General features: G+C 41.0%; 2 protein-coding genes across 4 annotated transcripts in view; both read left to right on the top strand.

Annotated features, from left to right (window-relative positions):
• Nucleotides 1–514: 514 nt before the first annotated feature.
• Nucleotides 515–4399, top strand: LOC115167077 (transmembrane protein 9B). Its single transcript, XM_029721146.1, has 5 exons — nt 515–1155; nt 1505–1596; nt 1969–2077; nt 2757–2888; nt 3174–4399. Exons 1-5 carry the CDS (start codon nt 931–933, stop codon nt 3327–3329), a joined length of 714 nt encoding a protein of 237 aa, XP_029577006.1. The 5' UTR covers nt 515–930; the 3' UTR covers nt 3330–4399.
• Nucleotides 4400–4727: 328 nt separating this feature from the next.
• The window catches only part of LOC115167076 (suppression of tumorigenicity 5 protein), a 72073-nt gene continuing 55720 nt past the window's right edge, over nt 4728–21080 (top strand). Inside the window, exon 1 of one of the 3 annotated variants that reach the window (XM_029721144.1) lies at nt 4728–5099. The gene's annotated coding sequence lies outside the window, so the exon portion shown is untranslated. Of the gene's footprint in view, nt 5100–10786; nt 10940–21080 lie in introns of those variants that run through there. The other 2 variants (XM_029721145.1, XM_029721142.1) reach the window with 2 other exon arrangements.

Below are 21080 nucleotides of genomic sequence, written 5' to 3' on the forward strand. Positions count from 1 at the left end.
AGCACGAGTTAGGGAGATCCTATTGGCCTCTGCATATTTCCGTTAGGGAACGTGCGTGTGCAATAACTCAATTCGCTTTTGCACTCCTAAACGCGTTTTTTTACAACTTTGGCAATGGGTAAAGTCTGCATAACATATTTTTAGTTTGGGAACACAAAACTGTATTGAGATAAAATGTTTAATCGATGAGAAAATGTGCAGAATGCCGGCCAAAATCCATATTTTCCCACTGCCGGCCAGAGGGCTTCCATATTTGGTAGTGAGTGGAAACGCCAAGCGGATGCTTCACGTTTATACATCCGGTGAATCTTACCTTTATTTAATTAGGCAAGTCAGTAAAGAAGAAATTCTTATTTTCAATGACGGCCTAGGAACAGTGGGTTAACTGCCTTGTATAACAGACCTTATTTTTCGGCGTTTATCCAAAAACCATACGACGAACCATGGCGGAGTTAGAGCCTACACAAAGACGCCATTACTATTTATCTTTATAAAGTTACAATTTTAAAAGGTTACGGCAGGTTCAGGGCGACAGATGTTTACCTTGTCAGCTGGGATATTTGATCTTGCAATCTGTTGGTTGCTAGTCCAGCGCTCTAACCACTAGGCTACCTGACTCCCTGGCTATCTGCCGTAACCTTTTAAAATGTTAACTTTATAAAGATAAATAGTAATGGCGTCTTTTTGTAGGCTCTAACTCCGCTATGGTTTGTCGTATGGTTTTTGGATAAACGACAAAAAATAAGGTCTGTTGTAAACACAGGTTTAGGAGATTCTATACGCTTTGTTCTATGAGATAATCTAAGAGGGGTATGCACGTCCCAAGGATTCAGGATAGCAAGGACCCTCACAGAAAGGCCATCATTGCTATATGTTTTTGTTCCGACAAGCTGTTTACCTGGGGAATACTATTTACGCGCACAGGAAGAGATGTCATGCAGTTGTCAGCTGATCAGTCGAAGGAAATGTTTGATGCTAGCAGAGGAATTGTTGTCAGTTAAAAAAACGTATCTGATTTCAGTATATCGTTTCTCCAGTTTCTTAGTAGCTTGTATTCTGGTACTTCAACATAGAAAAATGATGTCGAGCGTTGCCTTCAAGCTGCTCGCTCTTGTTGGTTTGTTATTGATGTCAACACAGACGACGGATGCGAAGGTAGGATCTGTTGTTGTTCACATGACTGTCATCTGCTTTAAATACATAAAAACCAATTTATATTGACATTGTTTAATGCTAGGTGTTGAGTCAGCTGGCTAGTTACTGTAGTTAGCTAGCTAGCCAGCCAAATATGGATCAGGCTAGTATGTCCTTGTGACGACAGTCAATGGATAAGTTAGCTAACTAGCTAGCTGGTAACCTGCTCTGTACAGTTACAGTAAATGTGATTATTCCACTGGCTGTGTAAGCTTATTTTAGAAGGCAGGCAGCTAGTTATATCACCATTTATGGCATTAAATGTTCTCTGATATCACAGGCTGAACATTTCCCCCTCCTTTTCCCATAGAATTCAGAGGATATCCGGTGTAAATGTACCTGCCCACCATACAGAGACATCGATGGACAGATCTACAAACAAAATGTATCTCTAAAGGATTGGTATGTTGTGTTGTCATGGTGTCATTTAAATATGATTACATTCTGGTCGCGTTCCACTGCCTAGACGTTTCCACATCTTACAACGCCTGGATGGGTATTTTACCTATCAGCTAACCACACCATATGTTATAACAATCTGTCAATCGATGACAGTCTATGATGTGGCATGCAACCATTTGGTTGATGCATGCAGTGGAATGTGACCACTGTCTGAGGTGTGGTGAATGTATGGGTTGTCTGATGGATTAGGCTAACTGTAATTTTACACTGTCATATGAATGATCTCAAATCATATTGGGAGAACTGTTACAGACTTCAACCTCACTGTGCTTTCAAAGATATATTTTGATTTAATTGTATATTTGTTTTCAGTAACTGCCTTCATGTTGTGGAGCCAATGCCAGTTGATGGAAAGGATGTGGAGGCGTACTGTCTGCGTTGTGAATGCAAATATGAGGAGAGGAGTTCTGGAACTATCAAGGTAAGTCTGGGAAATCTACCAACCAGCTAGCTGCGCATGTGCTGTTGCTATCCTGCCATGTGGTAAAGCAGAGAGGAGATGATTCTTCATACTTTCATGTGGATATTTTTGCTTAAATTTCCAACGGCAGAAGGACAACAGGCAAATTAGGTTCAAATATAATTTTATTCAACGTTCCTGACACACAGGAGACTTCGGGATGGGATATCACGCAACGATGTTGCCCAAGTGGGATAGCATCGGCGCATGTGCTCTGCTACTAACCAGTCAACTCTGTCTATTATTGTGGAGCTGAAATGGAGTCAATGCGTTGCAGGCAGCCAAGGGTTAATGAGTTTGACTGCTGAACATCTAATCAAATGGCCACCCGGACTATTTACATTGACCCAACCCTTTGTTTTTCCACTGCTGCTACTCACTGTTTATTATCTATGCGTAGTCATTTTACAAATTACCTCGACTAACCTTCCCCCCTGCACATTGACCCCCTGTATATAGCCTCGTTATTGTCATGTACATGTTACTATTTGATTTAGTAAATATTTTATTAACTCTATTTCTTGAACTGCATTGTTGGTTAAGTGCTTGTAAGTAAGCATTTCACGGTGAGGTCTACCTGTTGTATTTGGCACACATGACAAATAAAATGTTAATTTGATTTGTGTCCACTGTGTTCCAGGTGACTATCATAATCTACCTGTCCATCCTGGGCCTGCTGTTCCTCTACATGGTGTACCTGACCCTGCTGGAGCCCATGCTAAAGAGGAGGCTCTTTGGACACTCACAGCTTCAGAATGATGATGATGTCGGGGTATGTGTGCATGTGCCCATCCCAACTATAGTGGTGGCCTTTAAGTCAAAGCAGTTGTTGTAGCCGTGAAATTTTTGTTGTTTGATTGTGGATCTCGTATTGTGTGACTTGTTGGGGCAATGTATGTGGTGGTGATTTCAGATCATGCTGTAAATTGCTGTAAATTGATTTGATGAATAGCTCGTAGATAATTGTGTTTGGAAATGTTTCTAAAAAAGGTCAACTATAGCTTGTCACAATGTCACTGTCCTCCTCACTGTAATGTCTATCTCTCTTTGGGTTCAGGACCAGCAGCCTTTCGCCAACGCCCACAACGTATTGTCTCGTTCGGCCTCTCGCCCCAACATGCTGAACAAAGTGGAGCACGCTCAGCAGCGCTGGCGGAGGCAGGTCCAGGAACAGAGGAAGTCTGTGTTTGACCGCCACGTGGTGCTTAGCTAAACCCATCCCCAGGAAACAAAAACCCTGGGTGAAGCAAAAAATGTTACTGTGACTGGGTGTTCCCTCTTTTTTTTTTTAATGTTTTTGTCTGATTCTTTACCCAACTTCCAAGCTTCATCCTTATTTGTGTTTTGTTCCTCAACTGGACCTGTATTTCCTGAAATGTGATCATATAGCTCTATGTATTCAGGAGGTGATCATAAAGGGTCTCTACATCAATAGGTTGAAGTGGGGTGTTGCATTTGAGACCTTTGGCTTAAGATAATGCTAGTGTCTGTAGGACTTTTTATACTTTCTGATTTAATAATACTAATAGAAAGTTAGATGTTACAGAAAAAACAAAAAATCATACCAAAATGAATCACTCAAACTAATGAAAACATCTACAATAAATGTAACATCTGCTACCTAAACTACAGAAGATGGGAATGAGTTGGAAACAGTAGAAATGTGTAACATCAGTCTCTTGTCAAAAAGCATGTTTTTTTAAGAAGTGATGTATAAACTTATTTACAACCTTTTACCCTAAACAACAGTTGATGTACAGACGTATGCATTTCATTGTGTGTTGACTGTGGTGTGAACACTCCTGTATCATGTTCTCCTGTAAGGCTAAGTATAATGTAGCATTTGGGAGACATTTTGACTGTTAACTTATCATCCGATGGTATATTTAATGTAAACATTAGTCTTCTCCTTTGAATATATGTGTGTTACTGTAGTCAGAGCCCTCAGCTGTCACTGTCTAGAGTAGATATACACCATCTCTGCACCTTGCTTGTTTTGTTTTCAGTTTCTTCTACTCTCCATTTAGATACATTTGACATGAATCACACATGAATGAGATCCTCCTTTATTCAAACGTTAAATATCTGTCATTGTCTTATGTTAGACAGTATTGAGGCCACCATCTGTCTTTTACACTGACGTAGAACATTTTGTAATGATCATTTGGGATAGCTTGGGTGGTTGTAAAGTGGGTAGAAAATGCTACTGTTGGGTGACCTAATGAAAGTGTTAAATCTTATCTGTGATAACATCACATTTGAAATACATTTCTGTAATATTTATAATGCTTTTGTTTAATGCTGACAATGTCAAATTCCTTGACCATCCTCCAGGAGTCGTGCTTCAACATAAAGGGTAAAATGCATTAGCCAAAATTGATCATCGCATTGATAGGCGCACAAAACCATATTGCACTAATGCAGACATTGATAGGCGCTCAAAATGGCAGGCATACTATACCTTCGGAGTTCTATCAATATGATAATTTTAGGATAGGGCTTTGCTATGCATAGGACGGTAAACAGCAATGCTACAACTGATGAGACATTTCAATAACCAATGGATTTAAATTGTATTAATGCATTAAAAATCCATCATTCATAATATAGCCCAGAGGAAACTAAATCTGAACGAAAATAATCAGTCTATTTCGCAAGTTCACCATTGAACAATAGAACACGGAGTAAAATTACAGGATACGTTTGCAAATAAAATTGATCTCTAATTACAGTATGTTGATATCATACAAGACAATAGTGATCATTTATTTACTTTTCAATGACTTTTGCAGAGCTGCCGTCATCGTTTCCTGTTCTCTCCCCTTTTATTTTTTTGTATGCATGCAGTCCGTTATCCAGAAAAAAAGTAGGCTACTCTCCGCGCAGAAAATTCAGATTTAAGGATACTCTGCAAGAGAGCTACATTTACCTTGTCAAAGAATGGATTGTTGAAAAATACTCCAATAAGTGCATAAAGGATAAGGTAAGGAGCGTTTTCTTTTTAATTTGTTCATAAAGTAAACCCATATATTGTAGTTTTAACTTAATATAATGCATTAACTGTTTTATGAAACTGATTCTTGCATTTTCTGTTTTATGAAACTTGCGTGGGCGATAATGCAGAAAATCATAAGAAATTGCCACAAAAATGTTGAGATTGTTTATGAGAGTGACTTGCTGGTTTGAATTAATAACCTACGACCAACAACAGTTTCCCCACAATTGTTTTATTCAATACAGTAACCTCAAAATCAAGTGCTGTACTGTGAGCATAAACTAGGGGGCGCCTTAGGCCTTTTATAGGAACTACCCTAAGTACCCAATCTGGCATCTTAACTGAAATAATAATATATGAATCTTTTGTACCATTCTTACCTTTTGAATATCAGTCAATATGGGAGGATTTGGGTGAATTTGTTAGTTTTTTTTTGCAGTATGCTTTTATTGAAGTATTAAAATGTTGCTTCATGCATGGGGGAATGCAGGCTTCTGGAAGAAAGTAAAAGTATTAGAACTACTCTTTCACCTGAAACTCTTTCAAACTGAATTATTGCATGTCCAAGCAAAAACAATATTTCAAGGTACTTTCTTTTAATAGGACCCATCCTGTGTTTTAAGGGCCAGGCTCTTATCTGTCCCTCTGGTCAATGACAGACGGAGAGGGTCTGTCTCCTCAATCCCCTATTCAGTGCCTCAGTGTCAGACAGTGGGAATCGTTTCAAGGCTCATAGAGGCTGCATCCCTGCAGGAGAAGCTTCAGTCAGAACCTTCCCGAGGTCTGCCTGACCATGGTCAGACTAACATTATGGCTGCTGTCTGGAAAAACCTTTCAATGCCACTGAAATGCAAGTTGCACCCTGTGCTTGAAATTGACGATGGGCTGTTTGGTATGATTTATTCCTGTCTATAACAGTACAATGATTTCCGATGTTTAGAATATGAATTATTAGACATCTCTTGAGTAAATACTGTGGTTAAGGAAGGGCACATTCTCAGAATAGAAATGTCTTTCATAAGGGAGAATAACTACTTCCATGCATGTGTTTATCCTGTCATTCTTAAAGGCCCAATGGAGCCGTTTTTATATCAATATCAAATCATTTCCGAGTAACAATTAAGTACCTTACTGTAATATTTTTCCATTAAAATGGGCAAAAATAGTTATTAGCCAAAAAATTATCAAGCTAGAATTTTGCTTGGACTGTCTGGGAGTGGTCTGAGTGGGGAGGGGAAAACTTAAAACTAGCTGTTATTGGCAGAGAGGTTTGGAACTCTCTTTCTTATTGGACTATTAAGCAATTTACCACCTGGTGATGACACCAGCCAAGCCAAAACTCTCTCCCATGCAAACAGGCTGATTAGAAGGTCCTGTGTAGATTGTATTTTCAACCACCAATTATCAGGAAATAACACTGATCAAATGTTTTCACACTTTTGCAGTATTAGTTTCAACAGCTGTTATACAATATGATACAAAACACAGATTTAACAAAATGTTGACTGCACTGGGCCTTTAAGAAAGCATCTGGAGCAAGAATTAAGACAATGTGCAGGACATTCCTCTACTTTCAGTATGTGAGGCTGACAGCTATAATACCATTAACACATTGAACTAATCAGGATGAAGGCTAATGTGACTGGAGGCTGCCAATTTCCTCCCTGATAACAAATATGGCACAGGATCATGTCCTAAAGTGTTTGCCCAATTCCAACAGTGCTGCAAAACATAGGCGGGTGTTTATTAAAAATTAAAAATAAATCCCATGTGCGGTAGTGACTTTAGATCTGTGGAGATGTGTATTATTTGTACATGGGGACAGCAGTGGCAGATCTTTTAAAAGTCTCATGGCAGCCTTTGGTAACAGCATTCTCCATGGGTCACAGATTCCAAATGGACTCCATATGAAGAGAACAGTCAAAAGGGGCCATAGTGATGCCTGAGGCTGTAGCACCTATTACAAGTATGCATAACAAACACTCACACACACAGAATAGCTTACATGCCTCTAGTAGCTTTCCTTGTGACAACAAAAAGTTCAGCTTTTTGTCCATTTTGAGATATTTCTCAGCAACAGAATTAGATCGAATCATTTTATTGCTCTATGATGCTAAGGGATAAAATAAGATGGATACGATTACATTATGATACTAGATGAACCACTGAAAACTCTACAGGCCCTGAAGCTTATTTTGATGCAAATTGGTACTTTAGGTGGAGAGGAAGTATTTATAGTGTGAGTCTTGCCATCTCTCTCTTCATTGCTGTAGGCCTTAGGGCAGTAGTATTGGATAGACATCATCAACATGAGAGGACTCGACTGCTGGAGTTTAAAGGGTGCCTCATGACCTGTCTTGAAATTGAATATGTTGTTCCTAAAAAAACATCTTTATGTTAAAACAGAAGCAGTTTAGACTTGCGATTCAATCAGACCCTATGCTGTTAGGCTGCTTGGAGGCTTTTGTATGCGACTGGCCCATCCTCATTTCCATAGCTCCCTTGACCCACTGGCCCTTGGCTATTTAAAATCTCCAGATGCCGGAGGAGAAGCTCTCACTGGAATATTTTGTGGTAAGGGTGTGGTGAAAGCTCAACAGTGTACTGGAGAGGGTTACTGTCAAATTTCTGAGGCTTTTGTGGGTTCACTGAACATGACCGATGGATCCTACGCAAGGTACATTGGACCTGTAACGGGTCCAAAAAACACTGGCCTGGTCGTATGTTTTTTCCCTTTGCCTGAATGGCTTTAGCAGGTGTAAAAGGTGGAGAGTTGTAGACCTCAGGGAAATTATTTGAAAACAGATTTATGCCATCAAAACTGTGTGGACAAATTCCTGAGACCGAGCATTGAAAAAGGTTGCATTCTCTTGTGAAAGTAGCCCTATACAAACAATAATAGTCTCTCTTTAAGTAGTGCTTATTTAGGTTTGGACTGTATTTGATTTTCTCATGTTACACTCACAGAGAAGCAGCGTAATATATTGCTTACATTGTACAGAAGAAACCCTGAAGACAAGACTTCTCGACACCACAGTGGATTCCAGGAGGTTGTTCTTCGTTGTGCATCCATGCTACTGGAGACAGGGTTCCCAGTATGAAACAACACTAGTACCTCTGCTAATCTGAAGCACAAAGCTGTCAGCGTCCACTCAGTACTCTTTATACTTTGATATGTTTGAGAGACAACTGCACTGAACAAAAATATAAACACAACATGTAAAGTGTTGGTCCCATGTTTCATGAGCTGATATAAAAGATCCCAGAAATGTTCCATACACACAAAAAGATAATTTCTCTCAAAAATGCACACTGTGAGTAAAATATATGATACATACTGTAGTTGGAGACTTGGTAGAACTGTGGTGTTTTACTGCAAATTTTGTTGAAATTATGTGGAAACAACGTTGATTCAAAATGGGGAGTCGATCTACCTGTCATGAATAGAATTATTCATGACAGGTAGATCGACTCCCCATTTTGAATCAACGTTGTTTCCACATAATTTCAACAAAATTTGGATTTGAAAAAACGCATCAATGTAAGGGAATTTCATCTATTTTTTACCCAACTTTTAACCTAAATCTAATGACATGGTGCCATTTTTTGTTGATTTCACGCAGAATTCACATTAGTTGACAACTCAACCAAATGTAAATCAAAACGAGTTATTGAACTGATGTCTGTGCCCAGTGGATGGCTTTAGATTTGATCTCTCCCCCATCTATGTTTCTACTGCTGATGCTCAGAGGGTTTGATGAGAGAATTGGTTTATGGGTAAGCTGTAAACTGACATTTGTTTGTGATGATTAGGCATTGCATTATAGAGTAGATATGAAAGACAGGCTTTATAATTACCATTTTCAGTCTTCTGCATCCTTTCCTGTGAAAGGGGACATTGATTCTTGATTGTAGACTTTGTGCCAATTGTTTTAGATAGAAATGTTCACTTCTTTTTCAAATTCTGCTGTGGCCCAATAGCTGTTCCCTTAACCAGAGCAAGGTTGAGTGGACTCGTGTGTTGACTCATGCATGTTTCCAATACTTGTGGCTTGTTTGTATTTTTTCAGGTTTTTCTTAAGTGCATCGGAAATGTTCCAGAAATCAGTAGCGTAAAGGTAGGGCACATATTGTTTACGGACCATACACTTATTGTTTACCGACCAAATTTTTCTTTGATGTCAAAGAACGAAAATCTCTTAACAATTACAACAATGATTGTTAAAAAGGCTGTTTTGCTTGGAGGTAACCTACACTTAAGAAAGCGAAAAACAGACACAACTTTGGATATGGTGATCTTCACAGCAGGCATCCTCCCCTTGAGTATTGTTTAGTCTGGACTCAGACTGCAGTGTTGTTTCTCAACATGCATGTGTGCTCTGGGAGGCTTAATGTTGGGAGAGCAGAGCATGAGGTTTAAGCCTGTCTAGAGCCCTCTTATATAAAACCAACCAGAGAGCGACAGGATCCACACTGCAGTCCAACAACAAGGATTCACATCTGCTAATATGTACATGGATTCTGGTAACTGTCCTCATAGGGGTTTACATGTGTTCACTGTTTTGAATATCTGAATTATTACTTTGGGATATGTCTCCAACCAGTATAATGTCCTAGTATAATTACATATAATGTCAAAAAAACATTTAATGGATCTTGTTAATAGTTTTGTAAAATAAGTATTTTGTTAATTGGTAACAGTCTATACTCCTAATTTTAAAGATATGTATGACTGTTGGGACTAATCATGGCAACTGTCTTCCAACTCATTAGCTGTGTGTTCGTCATTCAGTTTGACCTGAAATGATGTCTTTGACAAACCTTTCCCTCTGGAGATAGTCTCATCATCAAGCCCTCGAGGCTGTTCATAATTTCACCATTTCACTAATTGACACAGGCCTTTAAAGGTTCAACCTTGACTTTATCTTCTGAGATGTGTTTTGACATCTTATCTATCTCCTGGATGAATAGCGGATTCATTCTGCATCTCTGAGTACAATTCTGTAGTTGAAACGTGTGTGTAGGCCTATTGATTATGTTCTTGTTACATTGTGATTTTGCTAGTTTGTGTTATAAATAGTTGGATACACCAAACGCATACAATTACACAGAAATCTTCTCTAATTGTTTCCCTGAAAGAATATCCACGCTGAGTTGAGTAGTTATTCATTCCAGAACTAAACATAGTGTTCTCTCGTAGCTGTTATTGATGAATAAATCTCTCTCTCCGAACGTGGGAATATACTGTACTGGCTCATCATGCTGTCCACTTTATATGTTGTAATAGTCACTTGTTGACTTTAGTTTCCAACTCCAAGACTTTCTTACCCCTCTGGCATGTGTGTATTTGAGAGCACTCTAGTGTTGTCATGTGCACTCCCAACTGTCACTCTCTTTATATGCTGTTAGAAGGCTAGGAAGAGAGTGTCAAAAAGATCCAAATGGAATGTGGACCACATGATAATGATGTCCTGAGGATAATTCCAGAGCCTATCTGACTCTCTTGGTCATTCCTATGAAATATACTGTTTAATAGACAAAGAACTGCAGCAAGCTTATGTGTGGGATAGAGGAAAGGGGCCAGATCCATTGAAGTGGGGGGCAAACAACCCATCTCCATGGAAACTAGTCCAGCCCTCGCCTCTCCAGAGGTCTCAAAGAGGGAGGGATTTGGTTGGAAGGACATGACTCGTAGTTCAGTGGGAAAGCTGCAGCTATCCGGCAAAACGAAACGTTTTATTTTTTTGCTACAATTTATCTAACGGGATTGATATTTGCTGACATTTTTTTGGGGAAAAATGGCTGTGGAAATGAGGCGCTACTCTGAGGTAAAGCCGGTCGCCATTTGAATTTTAATTTTTTTTACATTATTGGGGATAGTTTATAAAGGGTTAACGAGGATCTAGCTAGTTGCAGCAAAAGTATCCGAATGCCGTACAGACAGAGTTCGGAAAGCGCAAATTCATCTCGTGGTTATATGCGACTGTATCAATTGACAAACCTAAAGTATAGCCTACAATAAATATTTCGCTGAAGGGATTTTAGTGATTTTACCGTATTTGGTAACAGAACAGTTTTGGGGATGTAACGCTATTCTTGTTGTTAGCGTTACATCCCCATTTAGGCTCTTTCAAGTAGATAATGTGAATGACAAAACAATTAAATTAAATCGGACTGAGCGAGTTGAGGCTAAATAAATTATGCCAAACTAAAGTTTACATTGTGGAGCACGAGATAATTTATTCAATTCAAAAGAGGGTCAACTGTAAACTCCCTTGGGCCTCCTTGGGTTCTTGAGAGCTACGGATAATTTAGCTACAAACGTTCTGAGATTGCATCCGCCTCAGATTTACTAATGCTGTTGAGTGAGAATATCCACAATCATACATAGCCTATTATGTCCTCTAATGTGGATTCTATTGTTTCTCTCTGAGGGGCATCTCTCTGTTAGATGAAGTTTAGCCAGATCTTTTTTCCCCCCAGGGGTACCTCCTGCTATCACTAGCACTGCAACTAGGCAGACCCTGCAGCTGCAAGCTCTTTTTCTTGAACTTTTCACGAACAGACTGTCTATTGTGCATATCTAACAATGACCTTTCCTTCTCACTGGACTGGATTGTCAGCAGCAAGATTGGGAGGCCCCTCTGTTCTCTGGCCAGGGCTTGCATAACAGGGGCGAGGGTGGGATGTCACCAGATGCCTTTTAGGCTGGCATTATCAGACAATGTGTATGATATCATACACACACCCAGTTATTGGGTAAGACTGGTAGGCTATATGTATGCTGCTATGCCCACTGTCCACACATCACCCATAATAGAAACCCAATGTCTAGTGCAGCCACACAGCTTTAAGGTGCCTTTTCACCATTTTATTTACTGGCATCTAAATGGCATACTGGGCATACTATTAGCCTATAAGCCATATAATGATCACTATCCTGTTGAAGCTGTTGGAATTCAATGTCAGCTTGCCAACCTTGATGATGAGTTGTAGATCTGTGTTGATCCCTCAGTGGTTTAAGATTCATGGGGAAACCATGTGATACACTGTGAACAGGATCTTAGTGGAATATAGCCCACAGAGAATGACTGTATTGGATGTCACAGTTAAACCTCATCATTTGACTGGGTCTAGGCTATACATGCAGCAGTGGATAATCCAGCCACAAGTCTGCCCCACAAGTGTCAAAAGTTATGTCGTTTTTTTTTCTTAGCCTTGTTAAAGGTTAATGGTGCATCGCTTTTATGCAGTGCCTTCAATGTGCCGCATCTTCCTCCCGGTCCTCCCTTTTCTACTCCATTTCATCTCAGCCATTTGCATTTTAGGCCCATAGCAGGAATAAAGATGGCAAGACATAGGGCCATCTATGGTTTTGGAATGGAAGCATGGTAGTTCAACCAGTGTATGGATCCTAGGTAGTCATGTGGCTAAGCTTAGCTCGTAACTTGGCATAAATTGGCGCACAATACACATTATGGAGTGATTCAAGTTTAACATTTTATTGTCAAGTGCACAAGTACAGTGAAAAGTATTTTCTTGCAAGCTTTTTCCCAACAATGCAGTAATTAATATCAGTAGTACTATAAAAAAGTATAGTATTGACACTGATTCACAGGTATTCTGTGTTATCCTTTCTGCTCACCACCCAGCCTTTGTAACTAAGATCCTGTACAGTAGGCTGTCACTTCCTGTTACTTCTTGTTTTTGTTTTGAATGACGGAGAACTTTGATTTACTTTTGGGTGTAGTGCAATGTACTCCCTCTGTTCAAGCAGATGGGGAATGCTGTCCCTTTCAAATATCACCAATCCCATTCTCTCTTTGGAGTTTGGCATTACAAATACTGAGTGTTTGCACAACCTTTCATAGGCATTCTTAAACCTGTCCAAGGCATATTCAAAATGGTTTGGGCATGGCATTCTTTCAGGCTCACTTGCCATGTAAAGGCTATTGGTAAGGTAAACTGCCTGTGACCAGAAGTAAGTGCTGGGAGGCTGGCATTCAGGCTCCACCTTGATGTGTAGTCACTAGCTCACCCTGGATTACATACCATTTGCTTTACTATACATTATATATTCCTGTTTTGATCATGCAAAGGTACCTTAAAAGGAATGATATTCAGATGTATTTTCTCTGCTTCTCCTTTGATAGCTCACCTTACACATTTCTGTAATCCATCTATCTTTTACATAGGATATACACTCAGTGGCCAGTTTATTAGGTATCTAGTTCTGGGTCGGACCCCCTTTGCCTCCAGAACAGCCTGAATTCTTCAGGGCATGGAAACATTGCTCAATTGGTATCAAGGGACATAACGTGTGCCAGGAAAACATTCCCCACACCATTACACCACCACCAACAGCCTGTACTGTTGACACCAGGCAGGATGGGGTCATGGACTCATGCTGCATACGCCAAATCCTGACTCTGCCATCAGCATGACACAACAGGAACCGGGATTCGTCGGACCAGACAATGTTTTTCCACTCCTAAATTGTCCAGTGTTGGTGATGGCGTGCCCACTGGAGCCACTTCTTGTTTTTATCTGATAGGAGTGGGACCTGGTGTGGCCGTCTGCTGCAATAGCCCATCCGTGACAAGGACTGACGAGTTGTTCATTCCGAGAAGCCGTTCTGCACACCACTGTTGTACTGCGCCGTTATTTGCCTGTTTGTAGCGTGCCTGTTAGCTTGCACGATTCTTGCCATTCCCCTTCGACCTCTCATCAACAAGTTGTTATCGCCCACAGGACTGCCGCTGACTGGATGTTTTTGGTTTGTTGCACCATTCTCGGTAACCCCTAGACACTGTCATGCGTGAAAAGACCAGGAGGCAGGTCATTTCTGAGATACTGGAGCCGACGCACCTGGCACCGAAGATCATACCACGCACAAAGTTGCTTAGGTCATCCGTTTTTCTCATTCTAACGTTCAATCGATCGGTAACTGAATGCCTCGATTCCTGTCTGCCTGCTTTGTATAGCAAGCCATGGCCACGTGACTCACTGTCAGTAGGAGTGAACTGTTTTCATGAATGGGGTGGTGTACTTAATAAACTGGCCGCGGACTGTAGGCAGTCATAAGGGTTCAGTCAGATCCCCTCTTATCCCTCAGATTCATGATCATAAATGAACCCTCTTCCATATCAGAGTAAGGGAGAACAGTCGTAAGACAGTGGAGGCACACAAAATGTCTTGTCCTCCTTTCCTTCTTTCATTGGAAGTTAAAGCCTTTGTGTCAGAAGTCAGCCCAGTGACATATATCCTACATCCCAGCTCCCTGCAGCAGCTCAAATGGAGATTAGCCTATTTTCCACATGGCAGCTCCGACAGCTGTGCATGCTCATATCCAGTTTGCCCAGAACACTTTTCCCCAACTTTCCAAAAAGGGCATATCTGCCATTAGTATTGCCTTGAAGATAAAAGGGAACTGTAAACAGCTGAAAGATGGAGAGAAAAGAGGAATGAAAAAGATCGAAAGAATTGGTTCCATCTGGCGCATTGAGTCAGAGAGCTACGGTGGCAGGGACTTGTGGTTATTGTGTAGGGAGTGTGCAGCTGCCATGAACAGTGTCAACCTGGGGTGCCCCTGCCCATAAAGAGGCGAATGGAGCTTTGTGGGATGGATATTTAAGGGGCCCGACAGTGCTCAGCAAACAGCCGCCCACTCGACGAAAAGATGTCCACTGGACCATTCTTTAGAAAATCTGGCACTGAACGTCAAAAGGAGACAAAAGCCAGCCTCTTGCGGCCTATGTGTTAGAGCGAGGCAGAGAGGAGATTTGTATGGACTGTTAATTAGGAACGGAGTTCTCATCCAGGTGGAAGGCCTTTTATAATGCTTTCATGTTAACGGAGACGTTATTCATAGTCGTTCTCCTCAACCTAAACACATGCTTGGTCCATGACGACAGGCTGTATGTACATACACCACATGAACAGTTCCAATGCGTCTCCTCCATGTAAAAGGTTTATGAGGACCATATGATGTTATGCTAGGGACTGAGTGTCTGGAGTGGCTCCTCCTTCCCCTCTAACATGGTATTTATCCAGTAATTCAACCTCCAGACTCACGTCTGATGTCGGATTTCCAACAGCAGTCCCAAAACCTCTTTCCTCGATGAGAACGCACGGGAGAAAATTAAATGGTCTTTTGAAGACGAAAAAGAATGCCTGTGGATACATGGGCCCATACACTCCTCATGTCCTCTGGTGAGTTGTGACGTCTGGAAAGAGTTTTCAGAGGTTTTACTCTGCTTTCCCTGGCTGGCTCATGGCTGTAAGTGAGCTCAGCTCAACAGTAGTTTGAAAACCTTGGAGTATGCTGATCAGCAGAAATGGTCGGGAGGACATGTCTGCCAGAGAGGCTGAGACAGAGGTGTAGTAGCAGACTGGAGAACAAAATTAGAACAATGCTTCTATTTCTGGAAGCCATTGTGTCTGTTGTTATTACTTGATTTCCACCAGAGATGTGGTGGTGCTGGATGGAAATGACATCAAGCCAAGGCTACTCCTCAGGAGGTTCATAGAAGTTCATCCATTGTGATGACAAACACTAAATAACAACTTACTGTTATCATCACAGTTCAAACCATGAAAAGTGCTGTGTTCACCAAATCACGTTGACATCTCATATTCGGTATGTAACTGCCAGGTGTTGATGAGCAAAGATGCATAGTTGAGTGTCTGAGAATCTTTGTTGGATGATAAAGAAGCTCTTATCATTGAAGCCAGGTGCTCCGAGCTCCCGCCCCTCTCCTGTCTAATGTGTTGAATACCAGGCCTAATGGACAGGACAAATATTAGCACATTCCTCTATGTGATGGGCTGGCCTGTGGGCTTGTTGACCTGTCAAGGCCATGGACCTAATGGCTTCACTATGAGATTAAACATTCCACAGCCCATGCACGTCACACACACGCACATCCACATGCGCGCACATACACACAAACTAGCGGGAGTAGCTTTGTATAGTATTTGTGTGTTTCGGTCACCCGATAAAGGGCTTACTTTTTAACCATGAGTTTTCCCATTCAAGGACATGTTGAAAACAAAGAGCTCTTCTGTTCCACCCCAAACTGTCTCAGGAACACACACAGACTTGCCTCCTCAACAAGCAAGCATAGTTTGTGATCTAATGGTATAGTAAGGACATAGTAACTGGACATGTAGTAACTGATATTATCTAGCCTCATGATTTCCCCCCATAATGGATATGCCTTTTGCTGTAGAATATGGTATGGCTAAGACACAACAGGACAGTTATGAGTTAGTGGTTTGGATGGCAGATACTGTAAGTCATGTAGACAGTTCAGGAAAGAGTAAATGTCTTAGATCCCCAGACAGAAGGCAAAAAATGTTCTAACTGTAACTGGTTCTGAGGAACCTGACGAGAATAAACATATACCTTGAACATTGTTGTTGATAGATAGGCCTGTTTATTTTTTACTCATGATTCAGAGAGATCATATCACAGGATAGTTCTTTGTATTCCTTGTCACTACTGTGGAACAACATTACTTGCTCAATCAGTGTTTATCCAGTGCGCATCCCAAATGTAGGTAAGACGAGGAACTAATCTCCTTTGATGTGGAGTGTTTTCCATCAATCCATCTGTTTTTCCACCTTGTGTCCTGTAGTTCAACAGAATACTGTATGTATTATGTATGAGCCTCAGTCATGCAGGGTCACGGTTAACCTGCAGTTCACTTCTGGTTGTCTGTGGACCCCTGGGTGGGGGTCAGAGTGGGTGTAAATCTGCCTGCTGTCATCCTGCCTGCTGTCATTCCCCATATGGCACCCTATTTCCTATAGTGAACTACTTTAGACCAGGACCCATAAGGCTCTGGTCAAAAGTAGTGCACTATGTAGGGAATAGGGTACTATTTGGGATTTAGACCATGTAAATGCAGCATGACTCGACTAGAATTCAGAGGTGGGAGGACAGACAGCCTGTTGAAATGACAGTTGTTAGCTCCCTTTTGTCATAATTCCAGGCTGTGTCTTGTTCATAACGTTTGCTGAATGTTAAGTCAATACTCAAATGACATGTCAATATCTGACAGGTAGGTGCATTCCTGCATAGGTAGTTAACCCTTGTGAGTCAAACAAAGCTGACATCACACCCAGTGATGCAGTGGTGAGAAAATAGGTGGATAAACTCTGATCGCCGGTCTGTGAAAAAAGTAACGCCTACTTTCAATGCATTTTTCTGCTAAAGGTGGGTGAACTGTCAAGCAAAAATAAAGTGTGCTTACTTGTGTTTACCCTCCACTACACCACTGGTCTCATCTGAGCATCTCTTCCTTTACATTTATAAATTACTGAAAATATAAGTTTAGTATGCAGTGTTCTTAAATCTCATATACCAAGTGCCAGCAGTCAGTATCTTGATAATGTGTCTGCAATGCTTGATAATGTGTCTGCAATGCTTGATAATGTGTGTGCAATGCTTGATAATATGTCTGCAATGCTTGATAATGTGTGTGCAATGCTTGATAATGTGTCTGCAATGCTTGATAATGTGTCTGCAATGCTTGATAATGTGTCTGCAATGCTTGATAATGTGTCTGCAATGCTTGATAATGTGTCTGCAATGCTTGATAATGTGTCTGCAATGCTTGATAATGTGTGTGCAATGCTTGATAATGTGTGTGCAATGCTTGATAATGTGTGTGATGTTAACAGAGAGGTCTATTTTTTTGGGTGACCTGAACATTGACTGGTTAGCATCTAGCTGTCCTCTCAAGAGGAATCTTCTAACTGTGACTAATGCCTGTAATATGACCCAGGTTATCACTCAACCAGCTAGAGTGCATACCAAAAGTGTTGGATCTGTGACATCCACTTGTATTGATCATATCTTTACTAATGCTGCAGAGCTTTGCTCCAAAGCAAAATCAGATTCCATTTGCTGTAGTGACCATAACATTGTGGTAATAACAAGGAAAGACAAAGTGCCAAAGGTTGGGCCTAAAGTAATTCATAAGAGATCATACAAAATGTTTTCTCAGGACTCTTGCTGAAGATGTTAAAAATGTATGTTGGTCTGATGTTTTGAACAGAGGCCCATAGGCCTCTTTTCAAAAGTAGTGCACTATATAGGGAATAGGTTGCCATTTAAGACATTGCCGTACTCTAGCCCTAGACACGAACCATGGCCACCTCTTACTGAACATGGTTTGACAGTTTGCTGTTGCTTTGACATCCCAGGAGAGAAAATGCATTTTACCCCATTTTTCTCCCCAATTTTGTGATATCCAATTACGATCTTGTCTCATCACTGCAACTCCCCAACGGGCTCGGGAGAGGCGAAGGTCGAGTCATACATCTTCCGAAACATGACCCGCCAAACCACGCTCCTTAAAACCCGGCCACTTAATCCGGAAGCCAGCCGCACTAATGTGTCAGAGGAAACACTGTTCAACTGACGACCGAAGTCAGCCTGCAGGTGCCCGGCCCGCCACAAGGAGTCGCTAGAGCGCGATGAGCCAAGTAAAGCCCCCCCCCGGCCAAACCCTCCAATAACCCAGACGAAGCTGGGCCAATTGTGCACCGCCCTATGGGGGTCCCGGTAACGGCCAGTTGGACACAGCCTGGGATCGAAACGGGAGGCCTATAGCTTGTTTTTAAATGTGAAGAGATGGTATTAGTCTCCACGAAGTCAGCTGGTTAATGCCTTGCTGTTTACTCCCCAAAGCTCCATCTTGGACTTCTCTGACCCAAATCTCTCCATTGTTGTGAACTTGTGAAGTAGGTTGTGCATATAACCTATATCACTACACTTTTAGAAAAAAGGGTTCCAAAAGGGTTCTTTGGCTGTTCCCATAGGATAACTCTTTTTGGTTCCAGGTAAAAACTCTTTTGGGTTCCATGTAGAACCTTCTGTGGAAAGGGTCCTTTATAAAGGGTTATTCAAAGGGTTCTCTTATGGGGACAGCCGAAAAAAATGTGCGTTCTAGACAGCACCTTTTTCTCTAAGAGTGTAGCCACGGGTGCCACATAGTAAATATTGTCCGATTGCACATAGATTATGAGAAAGATGCCAAAACATTGCTACAGTGAAAGTTGAGACACAACACTCAAAACTATGAATCACCTACTCACGTGTTGCCCTCAACTTGGCTTCTTTGTAATTACATGCTGAAACCTGCCTACTGTTCTTGCATTGCACAAGTAGCCTGTTAAAGGGCATTTATTTAACAATCACTGCCATTTCATTGTCATTACAAAGTGTTCCAGATACACTGAGTGTACAAAACATTAGGAAAACCTTCCTAATATTGACTTGCACCCCTTTTTGCCCTCAAAACAGCCTCAGTTCACTGGGGCATGGACTCTACAAGGTGTTGAAAGTGTTCCACAGGGATGCTGGCCCGTTTTCACTTCAATGCTTCCCACTGTTGTGTCAAGTTGGCTGGATGTCCTTTGGGTGGTGGACCATTCTTGATACACACGGGAAACGGTTGAGCGTTAAAAACCCAGCAGCGTTGCAGTTCTTGACACACTCAGACCACCTACTACCTTACCCCGTTCAATGGCACTTAAATCTTTTGTCTTGCCCATTCACCCTCTGAATGGCACACATATACAATCCATGTATACATTGTCTCAAGGCTTTAAAATCCTTCTTTAACCCGTCTCCTCCCCTTCATCTACACTGATTTAAGTGGATTTAACAAGTGACATCAATAAGGGATCATAGCTTTCACCTGGATTCACCTGGTCAGTCTATGTCATGGAAAGAGCAGGTGTTACTAATGTGTTGTACACTCAGTGTAGGCATAGGCAGTAAGCCTCATATTTGGAAACTGTACTGATCTGAAGTACTTCCAAAATTGATACATAGGCCTATAAAGAATCCTGGGGTACTCCACATTTGTTTTGATAGAACCATTAAGATTAACTGAGACACTTTTCAAATGTGTTTTTAATTGCAGTATGCCTGTCTTGATAAGTTCTCCTTTTTTCTAAGCATACTGTATTTGCTTTCCAGATGTTACAATTAAAAGTGTTTTTACGCGCAGCCAACAGTATTTTTATAGTTGTGCATCTTTCAATATGTCAATGAAAAAAACGTATTTCATCAAGCTGTAGCAGGTATTTAAAAGAAATAGCATAATTTTCAGACATCTGATATTCTGTCCAAATTTCATCTAATATTTAATGTGCTTCAGTGGTGGTTGGTGAAGTTTAAAATGAGGGAAGTGGATTATAATTTTTTATGAGCATGGCCATATTTCTATTACAGCGTATTGGATAACTGTCATTCATATTCCATTCACCCAGCTCAATGTACCATTGATAGGTTTAGGCTACTACATGATACTCAAATGACTAAAATCTAAAATCTAAAATGCTCTCTATTCCCATCATGAGGTTGCTACAACCTAGCCTATGAATTAAAGTTTACAACATAAGTCACAGGTCGAGCACAGGTCGAGAGAAAAATGTGAGTGATCAAGGTGACAGTGACACATTTAATAACGCTTTGCTTGCATCTCGCTGATCTAGGGTGTAATCATTAGTCCAACAGTTGCAAACGAGAGTTTCTATTGGACAAATTCATGTATGTTTATCCCTGTTTCGTTCCGTTTGCTTCAGTTTTAAGAAAATATTTTCTACAGAATCAGCTGTCTGTGACCATGCAAAAAAACCTTCATATCATAACCGCTAACTACTACACACAGCCTATATCATTGTCACCATATTAGTTAACGTCTCATAGTCAACATAACTACTAAAACTAAGGCGTTTAGTAAACCCGCTACAATCATGCAGTACAGTGTAGTCAGCAAGCAGTTTAGCAGTTACACCGGTGGGCCCAGGTGGCAATAAATTAATAAAACCAAAAGCTTATCTTGACATGGAAGAGTTCCAGTGTTGGATAGCCATAGCCAGCTAGCTAACATAGTATCCCTGTATGTTTGAGCCGGGTGTTTGAGTAGACTAAACTAGCTAGCTGCATTC

The sequence above is a fragment of the Salmo trutta genome, chromosome 29, assembly GCF_901001165.1.
Source record: "Salmo trutta chromosome 29, fSalTru1.1, whole genome shotgun sequence".
In the NCBI taxonomy this organism is placed as follows: domain Eukaryota; kingdom Metazoa; phylum Chordata; class Actinopteri; order Salmoniformes; family Salmonidae; genus Salmo; species Salmo trutta.

Coding starts and splice junctions, on each gene's coding strand:
- LOC115167077 (XM_029721146.1), top strand. CDS start 931: ATGTCATGCAGTTGTCAGCTGATCAGTCGAAGGAAATGTTTGATGCTA. Junction 2,078..2,756: donor GGAGTTCTGGAACTATCAAG/GTAAGTCTGGGA, acceptor ACTGTGTTCCAG/GTGACTATCATAATCTACCT. Junction 2,889..3,173: donor AGAATGATGATGATGTCGGG/GTATGTGTGCAT, acceptor CTTTGGGTTCAG/GACCAGCAGCCTTTCGCCAA.